The sequence below is a fragment of the Fringilla coelebs genome (assembly GCF_963513975.1).
Source record: "Fringilla coelebs genome assembly, chromosome: 11".
NCBI lineage: Eukaryota > Metazoa > Chordata > Aves > Passeriformes > Fringillidae > Fringilla > Fringilla coelebs.
The window spans coordinates 19,050,630-19,075,363 of record NC_140037.1 but is presented as its reverse complement, the minus strand read 5'-3'; the positions used below and the strand labels follow the sequence as shown (position 1 = coordinate 19,075,363).

At 58.0% G+C, this 24,734-nt stretch overlaps 4 protein-coding genes across 5 annotated transcripts; 1 reads left to right on the top strand and 3 right to left on the bottom strand.

Annotated features, from left to right (window-relative positions):
• Nucleotides 1–2,739: 2,739 nt before the first annotated feature.
• P2RY4 (pyrimidinergic receptor P2Y4) lies at nt 2,740–3,864 on the top strand (the record flags this gene model as incomplete). The annotated part of the gene is made up of 1 exon (XM_084212877.1): nt 2,740–3,864. One exon carries the CDS (start codon nt 2,740–2,742, stop codon nt 3,862–3,864), a length of 1,125 nt encoding a protein of 374 aa, XP_084069003.1.
• Nucleotides 3,865–5,546: 1,682 nt separating this feature from the next.
• Nucleotides 5,547–9,500, bottom strand: LOC311157862 (diacylglycerol O-acyltransferase 2-like). Its single transcript, XM_084212878.1, has 8 exons — nt 9,276–9,500; nt 7,673–7,801; nt 7,494–7,601; nt 7,177–7,247; nt 6,893–7,097; nt 6,263–6,437; nt 5,965–6,167; nt 5,547–5,840 (listed from the first exon to the last, which is right to left on the bottom strand). Exons 1-8 carry the CDS (start codon nt 9,313–9,315, stop codon nt 5,686–5,688), a joined length of 1,086 nt encoding a protein of 361 aa, XP_084069004.1. The 5' UTR covers nt 9,316–9,500; the 3' UTR covers nt 5,547–5,685.
• Nucleotides 9,501–10,631: 1,131 nt separating this feature from the next.
• IGBP1 (immunoglobulin binding protein 1) lies at nt 10,632–15,527 on the bottom strand. Of its 2 annotated transcripts, none has more exons than XM_084213017.1 (6): nt 15,332–15,527; nt 14,517–14,816; nt 13,171–13,366; nt 12,214–12,299; nt 11,479–11,582; nt 10,632–11,157 (listed from the first exon to the last, which is right to left on the bottom strand). In XM_084213017.1, exons 1-6 carry the CDS (start codon nt 15,517–15,519, stop codon nt 11,009–11,011), a joined length of 1,023 nt encoding a protein of 340 aa, XP_084069143.1. In that variant the 5' UTR covers nt 15,520–15,527; the 3' UTR covers nt 10,632–11,008. The 2 variants fall into 2 exon arrangements, with proteins under 2 accessions (XP_084069143.1, XP_084069144.1); XM_084213018.1 differs by having other exon boundaries at nt 10,632–11,154.
• A 4,704-nt stretch (nt 15,528–20,231) lies between these two features.
• LOC311158020 (protein Wnt-11b-like) lies at nt 20,232–23,191 on the bottom strand (the record flags this gene model as incomplete). The annotated part of the gene is made up of 5 exons (XM_084213121.1): nt 20,232–20,406; nt 21,129–21,421; nt 22,149–22,426; nt 22,805–23,025; nt 23,121–23,191. 5 exons carry the CDS (start codon nt 23,189–23,191, stop codon nt 20,232–20,234), a joined length of 1,038 nt encoding a protein of 345 aa, XP_084069247.1.
• Nucleotides 23,192–24,734: the final 1,543 nt, after the last annotated feature.

Genomic DNA, 24,734 nt, shown 5'->3' with positions numbered 1-24,734 from the left:
CACCCATCCCTTGGCAGCCACTCCAAAATCCGCTCCCACCTCCTCTCTCCAAGCTCCTGCTGCTGCTCCAGGGTCCCCAGCACCACCATTTCCATCCTGTCCCACCAGCAGGACTTTGGCTCCAGGGCAGATTCTGCTCTGGTGTTGTCCCATTCCTCCATTTTACTGGAGCCTTTCCAACACCTCCATGAATCTCCAGGGCTGGGGGGAACCTCGGATCCCACCAGGACTGGTGTTGCCAGCAGGGCCAAAGGACAGTTCTGGCTGGGAACCTCTGCAGGACCAGGAGCCAGGGAAAAGCTGCCAATCCTGTGGCCAAGGGCATCATGTGCTCTGAACGTGTGTCGCATGGCTGGCCCCTGGCCCTTCCCACTGGCCCATGGCTATTGCTGCATTTTCCAGGACACCCCTTACTGCTTCCTGGGGAAAACCACTCCAAAGACACCATCCCTGGGGGATGTGCCTGCCATGGACAAGGGGTTCTGCAGTGTTTCTTGTACAGCCCCAAAATGGGCAGAACAAGAGCATCACCTCTTCCTACAGCCCTTTCCATCTCCCTGCTCCAAGTCCTTTCCCTGCAGCACCTTCCATCTCCTGCTCCAACAACCAGTCCCAACTCTTGGTTCACACCTTGATCTCTCCTCAAAAGCCCACAGTCAAGGATAGTTTTGCTAGGAATGTCAGCAAGAAATAGGAATGTGGCTGGTGGTGATGTGTCCTCAGGCTAGACTAATGTGATTCATTAATTTCAATCGCTGATTTTGATCGTGACTAAGATAATGAAGCAAGTAAGTTGTTAAGATATAACTTGCCAAATGTCAACTGTGTTTCTATATTTTGGTGGTTATCCTCAAAGGAATGTGCTTGGGAATGGTTAAATCCCACTGCTGACTGTGCTCAGGCTGTATCAGCTGCCAGAAGCTGGGTGCCTGTGCTCTCCTCTGAGCAGTCCATCAGTCCACAGCTGCTCAGGATTTTTCCTCATGCATTTTTCACACTTGATTATTAACTTTTATGTACTGTCTTCTCCATATCTGAATTGGTTGGTGACCTGTGTCATGAACACTGATCCTGCTGCAGTTCTGCCCGGGTCAGGCTCAAGGCTTTGTGTTACCTTGCACTCAGAGGTTGGAAGAGGAAACAAAATCTCCTGGTCCCTCATGTCCTCAGCAGCTTGGGGACATGGGGCTGCCAGGCCAGGACCACCACTGGCACCTCGTTTGCAAGCCCCGGTTTTCCTACTGCCTGTTTTCTCTCCTAGTTCTGAGAAAACATACCAAGTTCTCCCCACTGTTAATGTTTGATCAGGACCTGCCTGTTGCTCTCTGAACTCATCCCTGCAATAAAGGCGGGAGCTGTGGCGGGCCAGGAGCTGCAGGGTGTTGGATGTGGGCCCGGAGCTCAGCCCGCAACTCAAACAGAGCCCCGGGAGCAGGGCTGGAGGGGCCCCCGCTGTCCCATCTGCCTGCTGAGTCATTTATGAGCATCTCTGTCAACTCCAGCTATCTCTCCGGGCAGGGCATGGCAGGGATGATCCCACAGAGACATCCCAAAGCTATTCCTGCTGGGAGAAGCCTGCACATCCTCAGGGCAAAGGGAAACGGGAGGGGCTGGTGAGGGAGCAAAGGGATGAAGGAGCCTGAGAAGATGTGTCCTTCCACCTTGCAACACCAGCTCCAACTAAAGTGCATTCCTGAGCCCTGAGTCCTCCTCTGTCCCGGTGCCTGTCACCGCCTGGGTGAGCTCTGGACAAAAGGAATTTTGTCACTCAAATATGGTTTTGGCTACACCCTGATCTCTGCCAGCAGCACAGCAGCTCCTGCTTCCAGGTTACTCATCCAAGCATCCATCCTCTGTTGAAGGAGTCGTTTCGGGAGGGTTGAAGGAGGGTGTGGAATGCTGAGTCCCAGGCAGCCCTCACCAGTCCTTTGCTGGACACCACGGAGGTGGCAGACCCTTCCTTTGCCCTTGAGAAGAGGCTCTGAACTTTGACAGCTTGTCCTCACGCCAACTTCCCAGGAGTCCACAGATCCCAGCCTTTGATCCCAGCACAGCCAGGAGGGTCCTGCCTGCCTTGTGATCTTGCTCTGCCTAGAGCTGGGACTTGGCTCGGGCAGCTCCTCTCCACAGGGCTCAGCTCATCCTTCCCTACGGACAACACCCGGCAGCCAGTGGCTCCTCACTGTCCAGGGACACTCTCTCCCAAAGGCTCCTTTAACAACCCCCACCCCCAGGATTTCTCCGGGCCACAACATTCCCCCAGACAAGCCTTTCTTCTCCTCCCGCCTTTCTTCTCCCAAGGAGCCCTCCGGGAGCAGCCGCATTGTCAGGATGGTGCCAATTAGGCTGAGGCAGCTTCCAAGAGGCTGCGCCGGCCCCGGCCGGGGCTGCTGGTGCTCATCAGGGTCTCATTGTTCGGCGGCCGTGGGGCTGCGCCCGGCGGGGCCGGCGCGGGGCTCTGTCCCCGGCCCGCTCCCTGCGGCCGCTCAAAGGGGTAATTAATGATGATTAACGGGCGGCTGTGCAGGGGCTGTGGAGGAGAGGCTTTGCCGAGCCCGCCCCCCCGGCTCCTCACGCGCGAGCTGAGAAAAACCAGAGAACCGTCAAAGTGGCCGGAGCTCCTGGAGGGGGAGAAAATCTGGCAGCTTTGGCTCCTTTCCACGCTTTGTGCCCGACAATGGTCGGGATCAGTGACTAGTGTGCTTTTATGAACTGCTCCCTAGGTCTGGCTGGCACACCATGGCCACTCCGGTGAGGATGTTCCCAGTTTCCCTGTGGACACCGACATCAGCTCCCTGGCCAGGAGGGAACACCACAGCAGCACCCGAGGCTAAGTGCGTCTTCAACGAGGAGTTCAAGTTCATCCTGCTGCCCGTCTCCTACAGCATCGTCTTCGTGGTGGGGCTGCCTCTCAACTCCTGGGCCCTGTGGATGTTCATCTCCAGGATGAGGCCCTGGAATGCCACCACCACCTACATGGTCAACCTGGCCCTCTCGGACACGCTCTACGTCCTGTCCCTGCCCACCCTGGTCTATTATTACGCCGACCGCAACAATTGGCCCTTCGGGACGGGGCTGTGCAAGATCGTGCGCTTCCTCTTCTACGCCAACCTCTACAGCAGCATCCTCTTCCTCACCTGCATCAGCGTGCACCGCTACATGGGCATCTGCCACCCCATCCGCTCCCTCAAGTGGGTGAAGACCAAGCACGCCCGCATCATCTGCGTGGCCGCCTGGCTCGTGGTCATCATCTGCCTCATCCCCAACCTCATCTTCGTCACCACCAGCTCCAAGGGCAACACCACCCTGTGCCACGACACCACCAAGCCCGAGGAGTTTGACCACTATGTGCACTACAGCTCCTCCATCATGGCCCTGCTCTTTGGGGTGCCCTTCCTGGTCATCGTGCTGTGCTACTGCCTGATGGCCAAGCGGCTCTGCAAGCCCAGCTTCTCCAGCCCCGGCCTCCGCATGCCCTCCTACAAGAGGCGCTCCATCAAGATGATCATCGTGGTGCTCAGTGTCTTCGCCATCTGCTTCGTGCCCTTCCACATCACCCGCACCCTCTACTACACCTCCCGCTACTTCCAGGCCGACTGCAGGACCCTCAACATCATCAACTTCAGCTACAAGATCACACGGCCGCTGGCCAGCATCAACAGCTGCCTCGACCCCATCCTGTACTTCATGGCCGGGGACAAGTACCGGGGCCGGCTGCACCGCGGGGCCGCCCAGCGCCTCCGGCCCGTGCCCACGCTGGACCTGGCCCTGGTGTCACCCTTCGCAGACAGCCTCACAGATGGCAGCCACGTGGCCAGTGTCACCCGAGGGACCGGGCCCGCACGCAGCGGGGGCGGGTGCTGAGGGGGTTCTGCAGCCTCAGCCCTGGGCTCCAGGAGCTGCAGCCCCTCCGGGCACTCACAAGTGCCCAGACCTGAGCTGCCCCTGCCCACCCCTGCAGGGCTGAGGGCTGGACGCCCCAGGTTGGTCCCAGCCCTGCCCTTTGAGATGGTGGGAGTAGGGTGCTGGTGCTGGTCAGGGCAAGAGAGCCACTGGGCACTCATGGGAATGGGGAGGACACTGAGGAGGCTCTTTTGGGGCAGCAGAATGCTGTTCCATCCCTGAACTCCTGGGGACACACGGGGCTGACAAGTCACTAAAGAGAAAGGACACTGGTGCCTCCCTGGGCAGGCACAGCTCTTCCAGGTGACTCAGTGGTGACATGCAGGGACCAGACTGAACCTGGGGACAGAGCCCAGGCTGGGCGGGTTCTCAGAGATGTCCCTGTCACACTGCTGGCCTTGTCAGAGGGGGAGGGACATGGCCTGGGGCACTTTCTGCCTGTGACCCCCAATAAAGCCCCTTCCCCTCTCTACACTCAGGCCTGTTTCTCCCTGCAGCATAAGGAAGAGGGACAAGACAATCATCCTCACCCCACAGAAAATCCACTGGGGCAGGTCTGGAGGGATGAGCTGGAGCTCCCGTGGTGACAGGAAGGTCCTTGGGAATTTCCCTTTATGAGTGTTTGCTCCTCAAATGTTTACCCAGCCCTTTTGTTTGACCAAGTGCCTGCGCAGAGCAGCGCGCTGAGATTGGTATCAGTGCTGTTGACTCTCTCATGCCAGCCTGGCAGGAATGGGACAGGGACAGGGCTGTCCCCACTCCAAGAGCCCCAGGAGTCCCTGCAAGTCCCTGTCCCCATCAGTCCCTGCAAGTCCTTCCAGCACATGCCTATGAAAGGGGTGCCCAGAGTGTCACTGGAGTGTCACACCCAGCAACCACACCAGTCACACAGAGCCACGTCCCACAAGAGCTGCCCAGGGAAAGAAGATGACCCCAGGGATGGCCCATCCCAGCCCCACATCCCTGTCCCACCCAGAGAGACCCTCACTCACCACTGAGTAAAGACCAGAGAGAGCAGGAGACGTCCCTTCTGAGCCCAGTTAAACCAGTAAGAGCTGCCCCTCACCTCCCATTATATCCAATGTGGCTCAGGTACATCTGGGAGCTGCTTGGCTTCACCTGAGTGGTGCAAGGGCCCTGCCAAACACTGCCCCAGCTGGAGGTGGGACTGCTGGGGGGGGGACACCGTGGGTGGCAAGGGCATCCAGATGGGCAGTGCAGGGGTACTGCCACCGTGCTGTCAATCCCAACCTCTAGAACACACATAGGCATTGGGAGGTTCAAAATCTGTATTGGGTATGGAGATGGCAGGAAAGGCTCATCTGGGGCCACATGGTCCTGGCTCAGGACACATCCACAGGTCCCCAAATCCAGGAGTGTCCCCCTTCCACCCCAGGGTGGGCTGTGCCCCAGGCTGGTCCCACTGGTCATCAGGATGCCACCCCAAAAGCCCCATGTCAATCCCTCCTCCCATGACACCCCTCCCTCAGCTTGTGGTGACCTGGTTATCCCAGGGGGACTGTGCCCACGGCTGGCCCCAGCCCCACACCAGCCCCTTGCAGGGAACAGCTGTGTCACCCACAGCCCCCCCCACACCCCTTGCAAGGGGGAGCCTTTCCCAATCCTCCCCTCGCTTTCCCCTCTCCTCCCACCTCCCCCTCAGTTTGGAGGACCAGAAGGCCAGAGTGGGGACTGTCCCCCGCATGTCCCCCATGCCAGGCTGGCTGAAATTCCCCTTGCCAGAGCCCTCATGAGCCAGGACGGGGCCGGTGCTGGTGGCGCTCAGAGGATGTGCAGCTCGTCTGACTCGGACATCCCATACTTGGTCTTGTTCTCGTTGAAGAGCTTGAGCAGGGCACGGATGTAGAGCTCGTGGTACCGGTCCACCAGCTCCCGGCTCGGGTTCTCCACCTTGGGCACCGCCAGCGGCTCCCCCACTGCCGGCAGGGGACGGGGTCAGCGTGGTGGCCGCACGCCCGGCTTGCTGGGGACACAGCCCAGGAGGCGCCACCCAGCGCCACCCACTGCAGTGTCCCCTCTGCCCCCAGCCCCACTGCTCACCCACGGTGGTGATGGGTCTGGCGTAGGGCAGGAAGCCGCGGGACCGGCAGGAGGTGAGGCCGCGGCCGTAGAAGAGGCAGGGAGCGAAGCCCATCATCTTCTGGAAGCGCCGCTGGATGCTCCTCATCCAGCTGCCCTCCTCAAAGACCACCTGGCGGAAGAGGTCGTTCTCCCCAAAGGAGAAGGAGGGGACGAGGAAGGCCCTGAGGAGGGAGGGGACACGGTGGGTGGTGACGGGGCGCTGGGCACCGTCGGGACGCGCGGGGGTGGCAGTGCAGGCGACCCAGCCGTGACCCACCCGTGCCGCAGGGCCATGCGGACGAAGCCCTTGCGGTTCTTGAGGATGAGCGTGGTGACGCCGGGCCGGCAGGACAGCGACTCTGCCGCGCCGCCGATGACGATGGCCACCGCGTTGCCGGTGCCTTTCTGGGACAGCAGGTACCCGATGGCGCGGCGGGTCACCGGGAAGAGCCCTGCGGCGGGACGGAGCACCGGGGCTGTGGCACTGCAGTGCCCTGCCACCCGACAGGAACCGCCGAGGGTCCCCCCGAGTGACGGCACCTGGTGGGACCAGGGCAAGGACAGTGCAAGGGCTCCCTCTGCTGCGGGCAGGGAGCGGGCAGGGGGTGGGAAAGGTGCGGGCAGGGAGCGGTGAGGGCAGCGTGGGGGCAGTGAAGGCGGAGGGCACACGCAGGGTGTGGACAAGGAGCGGTCCCGACAGGGTGTAGCAAGGTGCGGGTAGGGTGCGAGCAAGGTGAAGGTGCAGCTCAGGCAGGGTGTGGGCAAGGTGTGGGCAAGCTGCGCGGTGAAGCTGTCGCTCAGGCACGACGCAGGCAGAGCAGCATCCCTGCCGTGCCTCTTCCCGAGAGCACCATCCCTCCCGTGCTTCAGGAGGGATCAGGAGCCGGGCAGGGCAGGCACCGCTCACCCCCACTCATCAGGTACTCCCGGAACAAGGGCAGGCGGAAGTTTCCAGCCAGCGTGGTGAGGAAGGAGCGGATGCCTGGGAACAGCTCCTCGAAGCCCGTGGAGCCCGTGATGAAGTTGCAGAAGGCGCCGACGCAGAGGATGCCGTGGGGGTGCGAGCCGATGATGTAGTTGTGGCTGGGGGACAGGTCGTGCGTCTTCACCAGCTGCGGGGACAAAAGGAGTCACAGGAACGTGACGGGGGCACCTTCTTTTGGGTAATCCCACCCCGTCCCGGCGCCGTACCTTCACCGGGAAATAATCCCGAAAGTGCTTCCACACGGTCCATCGCCGCAGGCACGACAACCTCCTGCCACCTGCAAAGCCGGGAGGCGCCCCAGGAGATGTCGCTCAGCCCAGCCCAGCGCGCAGCCGGATCCAAGGGAAGCGCTCCCCGCGGACCCGCTGCATCCCTCTTCCCGTCTGGGTGGCTGATGATGGAGGAGTGGAGGGAAGGAGCAGGGAGGAGGTGGTGCTCCCCAAATTCTAGGAGACACCTGAAAGGGGGACCCTTCTCCCATCCTGCTGCAAAGCTGGAGGAAGCAGGGACACAGCCACCACACCTTTCTCCGGCGTGTCCCAGTCGAAGATGATCCAGGCCAAGTAGAGCACGGGGATGAGCCAGAGGCTGGTGAACAGCAGGTAGATGAGGAGCAGGAGGCTGACAATTCCTGCGGGAGCCGGGCAGGGGGTGAGCGGCTGTGTGGCCCCCGGGACCTCCCACAGCCCCCTACTCACTCACCCAGCAGCAGGAAGCTGAGCACCCACTGCAGCACGGCCAGCAGCTGGAGCGCGGAGCCGATGTCGCGCTGCGAGGGCCAGGGCACGGCCAGCAGCGTCCTCAGGGCGGCCTGGATGCTGGCCCGGCTGCCTGCGGAGAGGGGGACACGGCCCCCGCCCAAAACAGCGGGGCTCGTACGCGGGTGGGGCCACCGGGTTGCCGGAGGGCACCCAGGGGTGCCGGTGGGAGGTGGGATGGGAAGGATGAGCAGCGGGGGGAGGAGGGATGGGATGTGGGCGGTGGAATGGAGGAGCATCCCCAGGAAGCTCTGGACCATGCCAGGAGGTGGCCCTGGGCAATCAGGGCTGTACCCAGAGCGGGCAGCACTGGGCACCCCCAAGCCCAAAATCTCCGTGCACCATGGGGCTGAGAGCAGCGGCACGTCCTGCTCCATGCCCAGTGCCCAAGGGCCAGGACCATTCCTGCGCCCTCTTGGGTGTGCTCAGGCTCACAGGGGATCTGGGGATTTCTCAGCTGGCACAGCAGGGAGGCACCACCCCCAGCAAGTGCCAAGGCCAGCAGCAAGGCCAAGCCAGGGTGGCTGGAGGTGGCCATCCCAGTCTGTCCCCACAGTGGCAGCACAGCCATTCCACTCCCCCTGCCACCCCTTCTCTCCAGCCGATCTTGGTGAACCATTAACCTCCCCAGGCTGGGAGCCAGGATCCAAACTCCAAGCCTGGCCCCATCCCTGCCCCATCCCTGCTCCCTAAAACGGGCCTGAGGCACCAGCCCTGCAGCACAGTGCTCCTGGCCAAAGGTCCCCATGCTAAGACCACCCCAGAGAGCCACCCTAGCATCACAAAAGCCTTGTATTCTTGGGAAAACAACCCCAAATCTGCATGTTGGCCAGAGAGATGATCAGGAGGACACAGGAGCAGCCCTGTCCCTGTGGCTCCCCAAGCCCCCTAGGTCAGAGGAGAACCACCGACTCCTGCTTAAGGAAGCTGGCAGAGGTTCAGTTCTTCCCAGCTCAATCCAAACCAGGAATGGGACAAGTGAAATAAATTAAGCACTGGAGCCATCTCTGGCCCACGGGGGAATTTTCCAGTGGGAAATTTTTGTCCTTTTCTCCCATGCAGCACACTGGGCTCTGGGTGATCCCTTCTGCCAGCCCCACATCTGCAAAATCCCAGCCACCTGCAGAACCCAGTGTCTTTTTCCCAGGAAAGAGAAGACAGAGCTCTTCCCAGCAAACTTGTGCCCACCAAACAGTTGCTTTTCAATTTTCATGGCTCCTACTCCAAAAACCCCATGAATGTCCACAACACAGACACAAAGAACCCCGCAGGGCTCTGCTGTCAGCCCCATCTGTAGTGACAGAAGCCTCTGCAAACACAACACTTGCAATTTGCAGGAGTATCTTGTGTGTAACATTCCCAAAGCCATCCAAAATTTCATCCCTGTGGAGCAACAGTGCGTTTTCCTGTGGAGTCATTCTCTAATTGCTCCCAACACCCCTTTTCTCCTCAGCACTCCCAAGCATGCAGACAACAGTGACAACCACCAGCTCCTCGCACTGCTGGAGAACCAGGAGCCACCCCAACCCTTTTTGGGAATCTCTTACCACTGAGATTCTGGGAGCAGGCTGCTATGATGGTTTTCATGGTGGCAGGAGCTCCGTGGCGCCGTGGGTGGAAAGGTGAGTTTAGCAATCAGAGGGCGCCGGGTTGTGTGTCCAGAGGCTTTAACCAGGTGACCAGAGGGACTCCGGCCCTGCTGAGGGGAGGGGACCTGCTCCAGCTGGGATTAGGAGCATGGAGAGCAACTGCTGGTCCCTGGAAGGGTCACACAGAGGGTGAGGCACTGTGGCTGCGCTGGGAGGTTGCTGTTCCTTGGGAAGTCCCGGCTGCCGGTGCTGGTGGGGGCTGAATTCCTCTGGGAATGCTGCATCCCCCTGGGAATGGTACCGTCCACTCTGGGGAAATGTCACAAACACTGCCATGTGACAGCCCCAGAGCCACCCAAAAATATCACCCTGGAGCTCCACAGCCACCAGACCATTGCTGCTGCTCCCAGCCCCGGGATGGGCACTCTGCCTCCTGCCCAGGGAGCCTGGAGTGCTGTCTGGAGAGGTTTGAGGGGGAAAATGGCAAGAAAGGGAAATAGGAGCAGCAGGGAGTCAGCACTGAGGGGGGGCTTCAGGGCAACAGCCCAAGGAACAGCAGGAACCCACGGGGAATAAATCCCTGAAGCTACTCCTCAGGATCCAGCTGTCCAGAGGTGCTCCTAGGAAGCACTGGCTAACATCAGTGTAGGAGAGGGATAAACACCCACAGGATCATGGTGGGGAAGTAAGAAATGTTTCCTGGGAGATTTGGCACCCACAAACCCCTCCTGTGAATTGTAGAGACTCAGTACCTGGGAGAAAGGACCACAGTCCCTGCAGGCTTCCTGGGTGTGGATCAGTTCCGAGGACAGGGATTGCTGCATGGAAAAGATCCCAACTCCAGCAGTGCCCAAATCCTGCTAACAGGAAGGAAAACTACCACATTTCTACAGAATCCCACTGTCCCAGGGTAAGGAAGCACCGTGGAGGTGACACTGCTCCGGGTGACACAAAGTGCCAGCTGTGCATTGCTTTTCCATCCCAGTATTTTACCAGGTTTGGAACAAGTCCACCCACAGCTACCAGCCCACCCTGGGCACTTCCAGAACTTCCAGCTGTGACTCCTCACCTTCCTGCAAGCACCTGCTCTGTGCCAGCTCAGCCCTCTTCTCCCTCATTCAGGAATGGTGCCAGAGGGATTCAGTTTTCCCTTTTTTAAGAATTGTACTAGTGGGTTTCAAAGCACACTGACTACTTTGTCTTGGAATATGGCACCATTTGTCCCAGTTCTGTCCCTTGTGGGCTCCATGAGAATGTCTGGAGCTCACCCACTGGAAAAGCTTGGGATGAAGACCAAGAGAACTTCACAGCAAGAACCAGACAGCACAAAGAGAGTTTATTTTGCTTAAAATAGAGAGGAAAAAAATAATAAATATATCCACCCACAATACAAAGAGCAGTTTCCAAATCCATGGAGCTCCCCTTGGAGGCTGCCTCCGCCTGGGAGGGCAGAGGGAGCCTGACCCTCATGGAGCTGCCCCTCAGAACTCTGGGGCACCCCCCAACACCTCTAGTGCCCCCAGTCTGACATGGAATGCACCAAATCAAGGGGTCACGTGTCCTCCTGCCATCCTGTGCCCTGTCCATCCAGGGAATTAATTCCCAGATGCTCCACCTATGTACACTGTATTCCCTTCTCCCTCTCCAGGTTGTTCTCCCAGGATCTCCAGGCCCTGCTGGCAGCCAGAGCATCAGCCCATGTTGTGCCTGTTGCCGTAGCCCCGGGGGTGTGTGTCCTTCCAGTCGTCCCAGTCCCGAGCTTTCCGAAGAGCTTCCTCATCATCCTCCTCCTCCTCTCTCTCCTTTTGCTGCTTCTGCATCTCCTCATCACTTGCACCTGCTGGAGAGGAGGGACAGGGAGGAGATCCAGGTTCTCCAAAGCCCTGCTGGGAGCTGGGCTTGCCAGATAGCAGGAGTGAGAACATTGGAAGGGATCTTAGAGCCCATCCAACACCACCAGGAACACCTTCCACTATCCCAGGTTGTTCCAAGCCCTGTCCAAGGTGGCCTTGGGCAGCCAAGTCCAATCTAACCCAGTTGTTTTCCTAAAAAAGCTTGGATTCTTCCATGGTTGGGGGTGTTCCATACCCTGCACACATCCTTGTTCACCCATCCCCTCCAGAGGCTTCCCAAACCCCCTGTTCCAATCTCTGTTCCATACCTGGAACCCTCTGTGGGGTGGACACAACTCCCTGCCTCCGGCGTTGCTCGTACCAGTCATCCACAGTCATGGTGGGCAGCCCGGGATAGCCAGCTCCAAACACCCTGCAGTGGGACAAAACCAGGCAATGAAATCCCCTGGAATGAGCAGGAACACAGGCAAGAGGCACAGGGCTATTCCATGATCCAATCTGTGCTAAGGATGTAAGGATGTCACAAGGCAGGCTTGAGGGGTGACCCAATTGTGGCTTTCCTGTGCCTGAGGGAAAGATGGAAAGGGTCTGGAGTTACAGGACACAGGGAATAGCTTCCCACTGCCAGAGGGCAGGGGTAGATGGGATATTGGGAAGGAATTGTTCCCTGGGAGGGTGGGCAGGCCCTGGCACAGGCTGCCCAGAGAAGCTGTGGCTGTCCCTGGATCCCTGGAAGTGTCCAAGGCCAGGTTTGATAGGGTTTGGAGCAACATGGGCTAGGGGAAAGTGGCCCCAGGACACCCCTGGGAACTGAAGCAGATACATGGAAAGCTCAGCATAAATCATGTGCCAAGCATGACAGGAAATCTGATTTCTCTCCCATTCTGTGCTTTAGGTGCTGAAATTCCTGCACAGATTTCAGGGTGCCACAAACTCAAGTGCAGACATGAAGGTACCACCTGCATTTCTGCACTTGACAGAGTATTTTAGGTTTGACGTGACAGCACTGCCCCAAAGTGTGTTTGGATCATCCCAATCCATACCTGGCCTGAGCAGCATCCCGGGTGAGGATGAAGGGTTTCATCGGAGCTCTGGCTGGCCGGGGAGGGCCACGGGGACCTGCTGGAGCCTGGGGATGCAAACAACAGTCACCAGGGAATGCAGGGGATCAGAAATCCCCCTCTGCTTCCCACCCTGAAGTTATTAAAGGTCTTGTAGACGAGAAACACCTCAGCTGTCAGAGCAACACACCAGGATGGAGAGTCCAGGCCTGAATTTGGTTTAAATCAGGAATTGCAACTGTGCCTGTACAGGAATCACTTCCTGTGCCTCTGTGCCATCTGCTGGGGTCAAAGCAGAGCTGCCAGCGCTGAGCTCAGAGCAGAGCAGGAAATGTTGTTTATTGTTGCAGTGGAACATTCTGAGTCCATCATTCATGGATACCTCGGAGGAGCTGAGTCCTGCAGTGCCAAAAAATGACCCCCTAGACCAGCCCTGCCAGGAGGCTGTGCCAGCACATCAAGATCTGCTGTTCCCAGCAGACATCCCAGGCCACAGAAACCCTGGACACAATATTCTGCACAGGAATTGCAGGTCTGTGAGAATGTTCTGTCATTCCCAATGGGCTGATAACTCCTGGACAGGCTGCAGACCAGAGGGGTGGCTTGACAGAATCCACAAGTGTCTCATTTTAATTTCCAAACCCAACTGTTCTTCAGAATTAAGGATCTGCAGAAAAGCCTTTGCACAGCCTATTTCAGCTCTGATATTCCAAGCTGCAGCATTCCACAGGCTGGGATTGTGGGGGAAGTGTGGCAGCAGAGCCCAACCCAGAATTCGTTCTGAATTCTGTTCTTCAGAATTCAGAACGAAGGAAACCCCACCAGCTCATGCTGTGATCGAGCTCAATTCCAGCTGGGAAGTCACTGAATAAAACTCTGCCACTGAATTCCTCTGGGATTGATCCCCTCATGCCCTGGATCCCAGGAGAGCTCCCTCACCTGCTTGGCTGCATCCCTGCTCTTCAGGATCACCAGCTCCTGGTCAATGCTCTCAATCTCCTCCAGGCTGGTGCCGATCCATTTCTGGATCTGGAGGATGTAAAATTCCCGGATCTGATCCTCATCTGCTGTCCCGCTCTCCACGGAGCTGCTCATGGAGGCCAACTTGTTCTCCAGCTCCTTCTTCTGCTTGTATCTGGCTCAAACACAGCAAAATCAGACCATGGAATCATTCTTCTCCAGCCCAGCCCAGCCCTGGGGTCTTCCCCATCCTTTCTAAGAGGATCAACTACATTTCATAGAAGTTGTGCTGGTTCCTGTTGGAATTTCAGCCTCTCCTGTCTGGTAAAAGCAGCTGTAAAATTACATTTAATTCAGAGGGCCCTCAATGACTTTATTCTTCTCCTAAACATTGAGGAATCCTTGGAGTTGAAGCTTTCCTGGTAAAATTAGGCAAGACTGGGGACATCTACCTCTTGGAGAAAGCAGGACTGAGAAAATCAATGGAATGGCTGGTTTGGGCTGATTCCATGTCACACAAACAGAATAAAACACTTTTCCAACTTCTGTCTCAGGTGGTTTTGTGTGTGCAGGCATTTTTTTAAATATAATTTTGGCTTTTTGGACTTTTTGACCTATTCAGGAATTAGTTATTAAAGGGAAGAAGTCCCTATATAATAAACTTCCAGGGTAAATTTATTTTTACTTTTTCAGGAATTAGCCATTAAAGGGGAAACTACCCACATAAAATATTTCCAAACTAAATCCTTGTGTCCTCCTTCCCTCAATTATTGTCACCTGAAGAATGAACAATAAGAGCCAAGAAACCTTCAGGAGCTGAGAGGACAAGGAGCATAAAAGAGAAATTCTAAAATAGAAACCCTTCAAACCTAGTATATAAATCCTATTTTCTCTGTTTTTCTACACAATTTAAGTAAGTCCAGCCCAGTCTGGACCTTCCAGTGCTGCAACTCAGTGGCCAAAATCCCAACCAAAGCACCAAAGCCACCAATCACCTTTTTTCCAAGCTCTAATGAACCCACTGGTAGGAAACTTCCAGTTCAGAAGTCTTGGTGCTGCTAGCAGTGATTAAAGAACTAATTGTAAGACTAATTATGAAAGATTAAAGAGATCAAGTTTTTGAGCAGCTTTTCCTCAGAGACCAGAAACTGGAATCACAAATGCCCCTCCCATTAAACAGCAAGCTGCATCTCTTAAAATGAGCATTTTATGATCAAATTATTCCAATACCCAGGGAAACTCTTCCCTGTCCAACCCTGCACTGCCTCAGGCTCCTGCTCCTCCCAGAGTGATGCCCAAAGCCCTTCCCACTGCACAGAGCCCACCTTTCAATTTTGGCCGTCCTGCTCATGGCCATGGCCACCATGTTGGGCTGGGAGGGGTCCCGGGGGGCTGAGGGGCTCCTGGCTTCCTCCTCACTGGAGGTGCCGGTGGGCAGCTGGAAAGATCCCAGCCCGTAGTTCCTGCAGAGCTTCAGGAAGTGCAGGAAGTGCTCCCGGGCACTCTCCAGGTGCTCCCTTCTCCTGCTCAGGTCCACCTGCTTCAGCGTCAGGGCTCCCAGCAGCGCCGGCAGCAGCATGAACTTCAGGTCGGCTGAGGCGACCTCCTCCAGCTCCTCGTTCTCACTGCGAGGGAGAGAGCAGGGAACAGGAATGGAGCTGGGAAAGGGGCTGAAGTCATCCTGGGAGGGGCGGCTGAGGGAGCTGGGGAGGCTCAGCCTGGAGCAAAAGAGGCTCAGGGGGGGCCTTGTGGCTCTGCACAGCTCCTGCCAGGAGGGGACAGCCAGGGGAGGCTCTGCCCCCAGGGAACAGGGACAGGAGGAGAGGAAAAGGCCTCAGGCTGGGCCAGGGGAGGCTCAGGTTGGAGAACAGCAGGAATTTCTCCATGGAAAGAGTGGCCAGGCCTTGGCAGGAGCTGCCCGGGGAGGTCTGGAGTGCCCATCCCTGGAGGTGTCCAAGGAACGCCCGGAGGCGGCACCCAGTGCTCTGGGGTGGGTGACAAGGTGGGGATCGGTCCCAGGCTGGATTCGATGGTCTTGGAAATCTTGTCCAACCTCGGTGATTCTGGGATCCTGTCCCACTCCACCCCTGCCCTGCCCGGGGACCCTCCCTGTCCCCTCAGACGCGTCCCCTGAGCTCACCTGAACAGCTCCAGCTGCGTCACCATGGCCGCCGCCCGCTGCAGCGCGTCCAGCCCCTGCCGCACCTTGTCCTGCACGGCCGGGGCTCCCGAGGAGGGCTCGGTGCTGGCCTCCAGCTCGTCCAAGAGCCTCCGTCCCAACGCCAGCAGCTCCGCCAGCCGGGGGCCGCCCGCGCCCGCCTCCGCCATCACGGGCCGGGAACGGCACCACCGCCACTTCCGGCGCGGTCCGGTGCGACCGTACCCGCCCCGGCCGCCATCTTGGGGAGGTCACCGCCATAGCCACAACGCAGGGCGACATCTTGGGGAGGTCATAGCTGGAGCTGCGGCTGGCGCCATCTTGGGGAGGGCACGGACACCGCCGGGGCGCGGGAGCCGCCATGCTGGTGAGGGCAGGCTGAGGGCAGCGGGCCCGGTGCGCGTCGTGATGGCTCCGCGCTCGCCCCGCGGCCCCGGAGCCCCCGCGGCGGGCGGGCACCGCGGGCAGGAGCGGCTCGGCACGGCCGGGGGCGCTCAGAGGCCTCCAGTGCCCGCACGCTTTTCCCTGCCAGGTCCTGCCTGGTGCGCCGGCCCGCGCGGGTCCTGGCAGGGAGCGCTGGGACGGAGTCTGGGAAACGGGAAAAAAATGTGGATAATTAGATAAATTGGCAGAAAACATTCGTTTTCCCGGTGTATGAAAGGGGGACACAGTGGAGACAGTGCAGTACTGGATGTCAATAAATATCAATTTATTTGTTTAAGCACAGCACCTTCCTATTCTCTTTTTTTTCTACAGTACAAGTGGGACATGCGATTTTTTTTTTTTCTTCATTTATTTCACTCCCAAAATCTCTAAAATTCAACCAGGCATCAGACAGGTTAGGGTTAAACCTGTGCTTTTAGGAGCAGGCTATTTCCCTTAGTAATACAGGTGACTGACCTGCAGTGAGCAAAGTATGGATGTGGCAACCGCTACTACTGCTGGTTACTCCTGAGTAATTCCAACTCAGCCTCTGAGGATGACTCGGTTCATGATTGACTTTGTTTTCTTCACGCCTGTGTCAGATTGTGCAATGAGTTGTTACTCACAGAGCCCAGGAGTGCTCTGGGTCCTGTCTGGGAGCATCTCCTGGATATTCCCGGTGGGATGGCAGCCCCGGCAGGGGTTCACAGCCACAGCAGTGTCTGCTCTGCAGAGGAGAGAGTGCCCAGGCTCCCTTCCTGCAGGAATGGCTGCCCAGCCTGGCAGAAACCAGATCCTTCCCTGTGAGGGTGGGGAGGCCCTGGAATGGATTTCCCAGAGAAGCTGTGGCTGCCCCACCCCTGGCAGTGTCCAAGTCCAGGTTGGATGGGGCTTGGAGCAACCTGGGATGGGAAAGTGCCACTGCCCAGAACAAGACGGGCTTTAAGGTCCCTTCTACCAAACCATCCAAGAATTCCATGATTCCAAGGGATGGAGAGCCGCTTCCCTTCCGAACCCCCCGCAGCCCCTGCCAGAACTGACCTTCCAGCTGCACCCAAAATTCCTCAGGCTGCAGCTGGTTCCCCTTCAGACCTTATGGCTCTTACTCACCCCCGATTGTCCCTGTCCCTCAGCCGAAGATCCCCACACGGACAATCCCTGCTTTGGTTTGTCATCCTCAGAGCACCACGACGCTGCTGAACACGCCAGGAGCAAAGGAGAACAGAGAGGGAAGGGTTTTTCCTTAAATACAGGCGTTTACTCATGTCAGTGCCTTGTGGTGTGATGGTGCACGGACCAACCATCCCAAAGGTCACAGCAACATCCCCCAAATATTCCCAGCAGCGCAGGTTGGACGGGGCTGGGAGCACCCTGGGGTAGGAGAAGGCTCCAGGAGGTGGAACTGGGTGAGCTTTAAGGTCCCTTCAACCCAAACCATTCCAGGATTCCCTGATTCTGTCAGCTGTCACGGCTGAGCCCACCCTGGGCTTTCTCCTGCTCCTGGCTCAGCTCTGTGAGCAGCACAAGGAAAAGCAAGTGCAGGTCCACATTCCAGTGGGAGCAGCACTCCAGGGCTGTGCAGAAGAAATGGCCCAGCATATCCTGGAACTTTTAGAGTCATCCTTCCTCCAAAATACTTAATTACCAACGGTTTGTTGCTCAAATTATCCTCTTGGAATGAGTTATGCAGCATCCCTCAATGAATAAGGAAATAAAAGGGAAAATAAATAAATCCACGTTTTAACAGCAAAATCAAAAGAACCCATGAAAATCACCCGCCTTCCTCCCAACTTTATTGTTTGCACAAGTCTGACCAGCAACAAATAACCACGTTCACACCAGCGTTACTCCCTTAAAACCCCTGGGGACAAACACAGGGCGCATTTCCACCGCATCCATCCTCCGGCTCCCGGGGGATGTTCCCAGCCCCGCAGATCTCACATCCCTGCTAATTCCAGGTGTGGGCCCGGATTCCAGCAGCTCCCACTGAGAGCGTTGTCACAGAGCTGTCACCCCCTGCCAGCCTGACCCTTTGCACTCTCCAACTAATTCCGGCGCCTTCCCATTTCCCGCAGGATTCCGGCAGCACAGTGACCCCTCCAGCCTTTTCCCAGCCCTCCCCTGTCGGGTTTGGAGTCAAGGAGGGAGAAGAGGAGTGGATTCTGCATATTCAGCACTTGACCATGCCTTTTCCCAGGCAGAAATTCCAACGGGACCTCTCTAGGAGGGATCCCGACGGCTCCCCTGGGCATTCCTTGCTATTGTGGCTCCTCTCCTCTCCCCCAGGCGATGCGTGTTTGTAGTTACCAAATGCAAATCACATTTCCCACCCTCCTGGCTGGAGTTCTCACTCCACAAGATCCTTCCCGGTTTTTTTTCCCCTCTCACCGCCGTTTTGCAATGCTCGGCGGAGCTCGCAGCCCCTCCCGTTGTCACCTCCCTGTGATCTGGGATGCGCGGGGAGGCGGATGAGGGAAGGCATTGAAGCAATCCTGATTTAATACCTGCAGCCCGCTGGACGCGGGGAACTGCGGTTGCTGCGCAGCCTGGCAGCTGAAACTCCTTTTTCTGGGGAATGCCGGGCACCGACCCCTCATTGCATTCTAAAAGGAGAACTCGAGATAGTTTTTGGCCTTGGGGGCAGCTGCGGTTTGCAGGCGCGCTCGGAAGGGAGATGGCAGCAGGCAGAGCCCGTCAATGGCACATTAACAACTGATAAAGAGGGTTGGCTCGCTCCTGGCACTCCCCGAGCTCGGGCTCAGCTTCCAGCCCCTGCATCCTCCCGAGCCACCTCTGATTCCTTCCCTGCTCACACGGAAACCTGGAGCACATTAAGGGGAGGGGATGTTTTACAAGAAAAACTCATGCCTTGATTCCGTGACCCAGCAGAGACCATTAAAAAATGATGGAATGGATATGGAAATGAGTAATCGTCCAGCTGGGCTGGGGCTGAGCGCGGCCAACTCCAGTCAATGGGAACCAAAAATAAAGCGGAGCTGCTGGAGCCTCCAGGCAATGCTGGGAGCTGCAGGAATCCACCCGAGGATTCCCATCCCGTTTACCTGTCCTCCTGGTGCTGTGGAGTCCCTCCAGCACCTGTTTCGATGCATTCTTTCTCTCCAAAGGCTGCACCAGCAGGAATCTCATCCCATCCAAGTGCTTGGCCAGATTCGATGCTATGGGAAATGTGGGAGCCCCCATCCCTGGCTCCCAACCCCTTGCTGTTCACACACACCCTTGGCTCATCCAGCCCACATTCCCGAGGATCAGAAAATAACCCTGGACTGCCACAGGTTCCAGCACCAGCCAGGAATCCCAGGCAGACAGACACCTGAGGGACCAGAGGATAAAACAGGAGCAGAGGAAAACAGAAGTCTGTAATTAAAAGCAAATCTGGGCCAGTGAGAAGCAGAAAGAGTTAAAAGTGAGCTGGTCCTCAGGAAAGGAAAGGAAAAATATGGACACGGGGCTTTATGGACACAAGGCTCTCCTTACAGCCTCTTTCTCCAGGACCAGCTCGGAAAGACATGCAGGAAAGATTGTCCTAGAAAACAGAGAGGCACAGAGAGTTATAACATTTATTTAAAAACACACACCAGAGTCCCACTTACAGGACATACAGAAAATAAAGGTTATTTCTTGCTTCCCCAAGACTCTGGAGTTGTGTCCCCTCTCCAGGCCAGAATTCCAACACACCTGGTCCTGAAGGGTGGAAGGATTTGGCTGAAGACGTCAGTGGGCCAGAGGGAGGGGCAGGCAGGACAAGCCATGAGAATTTCATGCATTGAGTGTGCTCCCACCTCTGACACAGGAACAGAAGCTACAGTGGTGCCTTGGCTGGGTTGTTAACACATGGTCAGGCGTGGGTTTGCCAGGCTGCCCAGTTTTGGCTGCCCCCAGGAGCTCTCCTGTCCCTGATGTCTCTGCCATCACCAAGAGCAGCACCATCTCCATGCATCCACTGGAGCAAAGGGCCCTGGAGCAGTGTTCTCCCCTTAGGAGGAGCACCCTGGATAAGCCCACAGCAGAATCCTCTTCCCAAGGGAGCTGCCCATGACCCCCTCACCCGAAGCAGCAGCGTTCCATCCCTGCAGCCTTCTCCCAGTGGACAACTCTGCCCCCTTCCATCTATCACTCCTGGCTTTCAGGAGCTGTCAGAATCCTCCTGCAAAGGGACAATGGCAGCCCAGGGTCCCTGTTCTCCCTGGATAAAGGGTCTGTGGAATGATCAATGGCTTTTAGCAGCTGGAGACAAAGGGCTGGTCGCTGACCAGCTGCAGGGGGGCAGCTCTTTGTCCTGCCCCGAGGTCTGGGTTGGAAGGCACTGAAAGCTTCCCAAAATTTTTCAATCTGAGGCTTTCCATGAGAGACCAGGCCTCCTGCACAGCCTCCTCCTTGCTGGGGGCATCCCTTGGGACGGGCTCCTGGTCTCCAGCCATGCCTGCAGGGGTTCTCCTCCTCATTTGCAGACGTGTCTCTCCAGGCTGCGCCGGCAGCGCCGGCACACCACGGAGCAGCACCAGCGGTAGCGGCAGTGGCAGCGCTCCTGCACCTCCTCCGTGTAGGTGTTGTAGCCACGGCCACAGCACAGCAGGTCACAGCTGTCACTGCCCACAGAGCTCCTGTTGCACGGCCTGCAGAGAGATGTGGGATCTGGGGACCTGCTCTCCCCGGCCCTGGCCTCCCCCAGAGTTGGTGTGCTCAGAGCAGGAGGCTGCAGGATCATGGAATCATGGAAAGGTTGGGTTGGAAGGGACCTTAAAGATCATCCAGTGCCACTCCTGCCATGGGCAGGGACATCTTCCACCGTTCCAGGTTGCTCCAAGCCCTGTCCAGCCTGGCCTTGGACACTTCCAGGGATCCAGGAGCAGCCACAGCTGCTCTGGGCACCCTGTGCCAGGGTCTCCCCACCCTCACAGGGGAGACTTCCTTCCCAATATCCCAACTAACCCTGTGAGTGGAAAGCCATTCCCCCTTGTCTTGACCCTCCATCCCTTGTCCCCAGTCCCTCTCCATCTCTCCTGGAACACCTTAAGGCCCTGGAAGGGGCTCTGAGATCTCCCTGGAGCCTTCTCCTCTCCAGGTGAGCACGCCCAGCTCTCCCAGCCAGGCTCCAGAGCAGAGAGGCTCCAGCTCTCAGAGCATCTCCATGGGCACACATGGACTCGTTGAACAAGTCCCTTTCTGTCTTGTGTTGGGGGTCCCAGACCTGGACACAGCAGTGCAGGAGGGGTCTCACAAGACAGGGATTCAGGGATCTGCTGCAAGCTCACGCCAGCCCAGCCACATCAGCTTTCCAGGACACTCAAACCAGCAGAACAGGCACTCCTGGAATCAGAGGTTGAGCTCTTCCTACCTGTCCTGTGTCCCCAGAGAACCCAGCTGGGGGTTTGGGGTGCAGTAGTCAGGAGAGCTGATGAGATAAACCAAATCCATCTCTGTCACTGGCCTGGCATCTCCTTCCTTAGGGATCAGCTGCTTCCTGGGCCCCATGAGCCGATGGGTCACCTTGAGGGCTGCCAGGTACCTGGATTTGAGGTCAGAGGCAATTTCACCCAGGTCTGGCAGCCCTTTCCAGCAGGTCTTCACTGAGCAGGAGCCTGAAACCCCGTGGCATTTACACCTGGTATCCAGGGAGTCACTGAGCACCTGCAAAGAAACAGGTGAGTCTGCTCTCTCCTGGTACTGCCCCAGGGATTGACTCCCAAGGGCACCCACGGGAGTTTAAAGGCATAAAAGAGCTCAGAGCTGAATATAATGGGGCAATCAGGGGCTCAGCCCTGCTTCAATCCCTTCTGATAAGAACCTGATCCTTGGGGAGCTTCCAGGGCAGCTGGCAGGGGGGTCTGGAGGCTTCTCGAGCCTCACCTGGGGAACAGGAGTGGGGAAGCACAAAGATGGGATGGGCTGGGGAGCCCAGCTGGAACGGGGCAGGACGAGCTCTGTTTCCAGTGAGAAGGGTGGAAAGAAGCACTGGGAGTACTGGTGTGAAATATCAGCTAACTGGGAGTACTGGTGTGAAGTGTCACATGTGCTGGTTGTGGAAAGGGTATGGGATGTCTGGGGATGAGCAGCAGTGTGTGTGGAGGTGTCTGCTAACACATTTTAACCATTTTGTTGCCTCCTGATGTTCAGGACATCCCAAAATCCTGCCTGACATCTGCTGCCTTAAATTAGGGACCTCTGCTCCTGCTGCTGAGCTCCATCTATCCCAGGGGGCTCAGACCCGCTGTGTCCCCCCCGGGCAGTCCTGGGGGCAGCTCAGCCCCACCGCGTGAGTCCCGGGGGGCTCATACACCGCATCCCAGACCGCAGCAGCCCTGGTGCGCTCCGTATCCCCCATCCCAACCCGCATCCCCGGGGGTCCCGCACCCACCGCCCGTCCCACGGCTCCGTTGTGCCGGTTCACGGCGCGGAGCCCGGGCGTGCCCCCGCTGCCGGCTCTGGCGGAGCCGTCGGTGAAGGCGGCTCCGAGCTGCAGGCCGTGGCTCAGGTTGTCGCCGCAGCCGCCCCAGCGGGAGCCGGGCGCGGGGGGCTCGGCGGGCCCGGGGCTGCAGGAGCACCGCGGGAGCTCTCCGGAGGCGCAGGAGCGGGCGATGCCCTGGGCCACGGCCGCCGCTGCCAGGGCGTGCACGAAGGCGGCTTCCCGTGTTCCTGCGGAGAAAACAGGGATATTTCCTTCCTCCCTGCCCAGTCAGACTCTCCTCCGGCACATCTCTCAGTGCAAGGAGTTTCTTTATTTCGTCTTGCAGCAGGATAAACGCAAGGCCTCTCAGTTTTTGTGTTTTAACCTGTGGCCCCTGGATTACACCGACCGTATCCCCACCTCTTCCCCCGCGTTTTTTGGGAGCCTCTGGCAGCTGTTTGAAATGGAAGTCACTGTCTGTCACCTCCCCCAGACGGAACTTGCACAGGATTAACACCACGTAAAGGCAAGATATTTACCCCAAAACAGAAACCCACGGCAGAACGCGCTGCCAGCCCTGGACGCTCCTGGGGCAGAGCAGACTGGGCAGGAGGAGCATCCCTTACCTGTGAGCAGGTCGGGGCCGAAGCTGGGCGCACGCTGGATGGAGGAGCAGTTCCACCGCATGTCCGCAAAGCTCTGCTGGCACAGCTGCTGCGTCCGGCGGGCGGCCCGGACGATGCTGGGCATCACCTCCAGGTGCCGGCGGCACAGCTGCAGCTGCTCCGGCACCAGCAGCCGGCAGTGCTGGCTCTCGTTCCAGGCCACCCCGCTGCCCGCCAGCCCGCTGTGGAGAGAGGTGGGGGTCACTGGGGGGGGTCAGAGCGCCCCGAGGGACCGCCAAGAGGGGCTCTGGAAGGAGAGATCCCGGTCCCTACTCACAGCCACTGGATGGCTGCGGAGAGCCCCAGCTGGCACAGCAGCGCGGTGGCAGCGGCGGCGGGGCGGCCCATGGCCGGGAGTGGGGCTGGGATGGGGACTGGGAGCTGGGATGGAGATGGGAGTGGGGCTGGGATGGGGACTGGGATGGAGCTGGGAGTGGGGCTGGGATGGGGACTGGGAGCTGGGATGGAGCAGGGACAGGGACCGGGAGCAGGGCTGGGGTCGCTCGGCCCCACCGAGCTTTTATAGCAGCGGGTCCTGCCCCCCGGGGAGGGGAACAAAGGCGGTTTCGGTGCCATTCACAGGGTTAGGGACAAGGAGGGGCTGGAGGGAGGCCAGCTGTCCTCAGCAGTGACCGTCCCCAAACAGCACCTGGGAGGGGGGTGAGGGATGAGCCGCTGCGGGATGTTTCCCCAGCACTGCCAAGGCCACGGCTGACCGTGTCCCCAAAGTGCCACATCCACGTGGATTTCAAATCACTGCAGGGGTGTGATTCCACTGCTGCCCTGGGTGCCCTTTCCATGAGAAATTGTCCCTAATATCCAACTAAACCTCCCCTGGCACAGCTGGAAGCTGTGTCCTTCTGTCCTGTCCTTGTCCCCTGGGAACAGAGCCCGACCCCCCTGGCTGCACCCTCCTCAAGGGTCAGCAGAGGCTTATAATTTCTATTTCTTTTTCTGCCATGGCAGGGCACCAGGGCTGGCTCGTGCCTGTCACAAGGTGCATTTCTTGGGATCTCTCTCTCCTACGAGTACAAAACCAAAAGTGCTGCCTGGAGCCTGTGAGGAACCAGGTGGGCTGGGATTTTCCCACAGTGGGAGGTGACATTTGACACAAGCCCAGCTGACCCCAGGTTTTGGAAGGCATGACAGGTTGAAACCCACATTTTAGGCTTTCACTTTCTCCCTGGCTGTGCTACTTCCTCTCTTTCTGGAAGGTGCTTTTCCTTGACAGAACCAAACTGGGGGTTGGTTGCCATCCCCCTGTGACCTCTCACCTTGACAGGACATGCCTGGATGGTTGATTGTTGTCCCCTTGTGACCTTCCTTTGACTTGGGATCATGTGCACTGAAACCAAAACACAAGGCTTGGGTCATTGTCCTTCCCAAACTGTTCCCTTGGGATGCAAAGGCCACTGCCCATTGTGCTGGAGCAATGGCCCTTGAGGAAGGGTCCCAGGTCACTCCCAAATCCCCCACCAAGTTACAAGGGGATTGGTTAAAGGGCAGAGAGAAAAGGAGGAACACAGGGGATGACCCCTAAACACCAAACCTGATGTTTGGGATTCTGTCCCTCGTGGCTTCCAGCTGAACTCCTCCTCAGGGTGTGGATGGCATCTTGTTTTGGGACTTGGAGGATCTCCAGGGGGTTGCCAGGACAGCACTGCGGTTGGATGGCAGCTGGGAAGGCACCTGAGTTCCCAGGGGGTTCCAAAGCCATGAGAATGGTCAGGAAAAGCTGCTGGAGAGCTGGAATGCAGAGAGGAACCACTCCAGGATGGGCTGGCAGGAGGGGATTCCCTGCACAGGTGACGGGAGCTGTGATCAGCACCAGGGCAGGGGGGCTTGATCCCACCCCATCCCTTCCTTTGGGATGGGAGTTCACCCTGGGAAC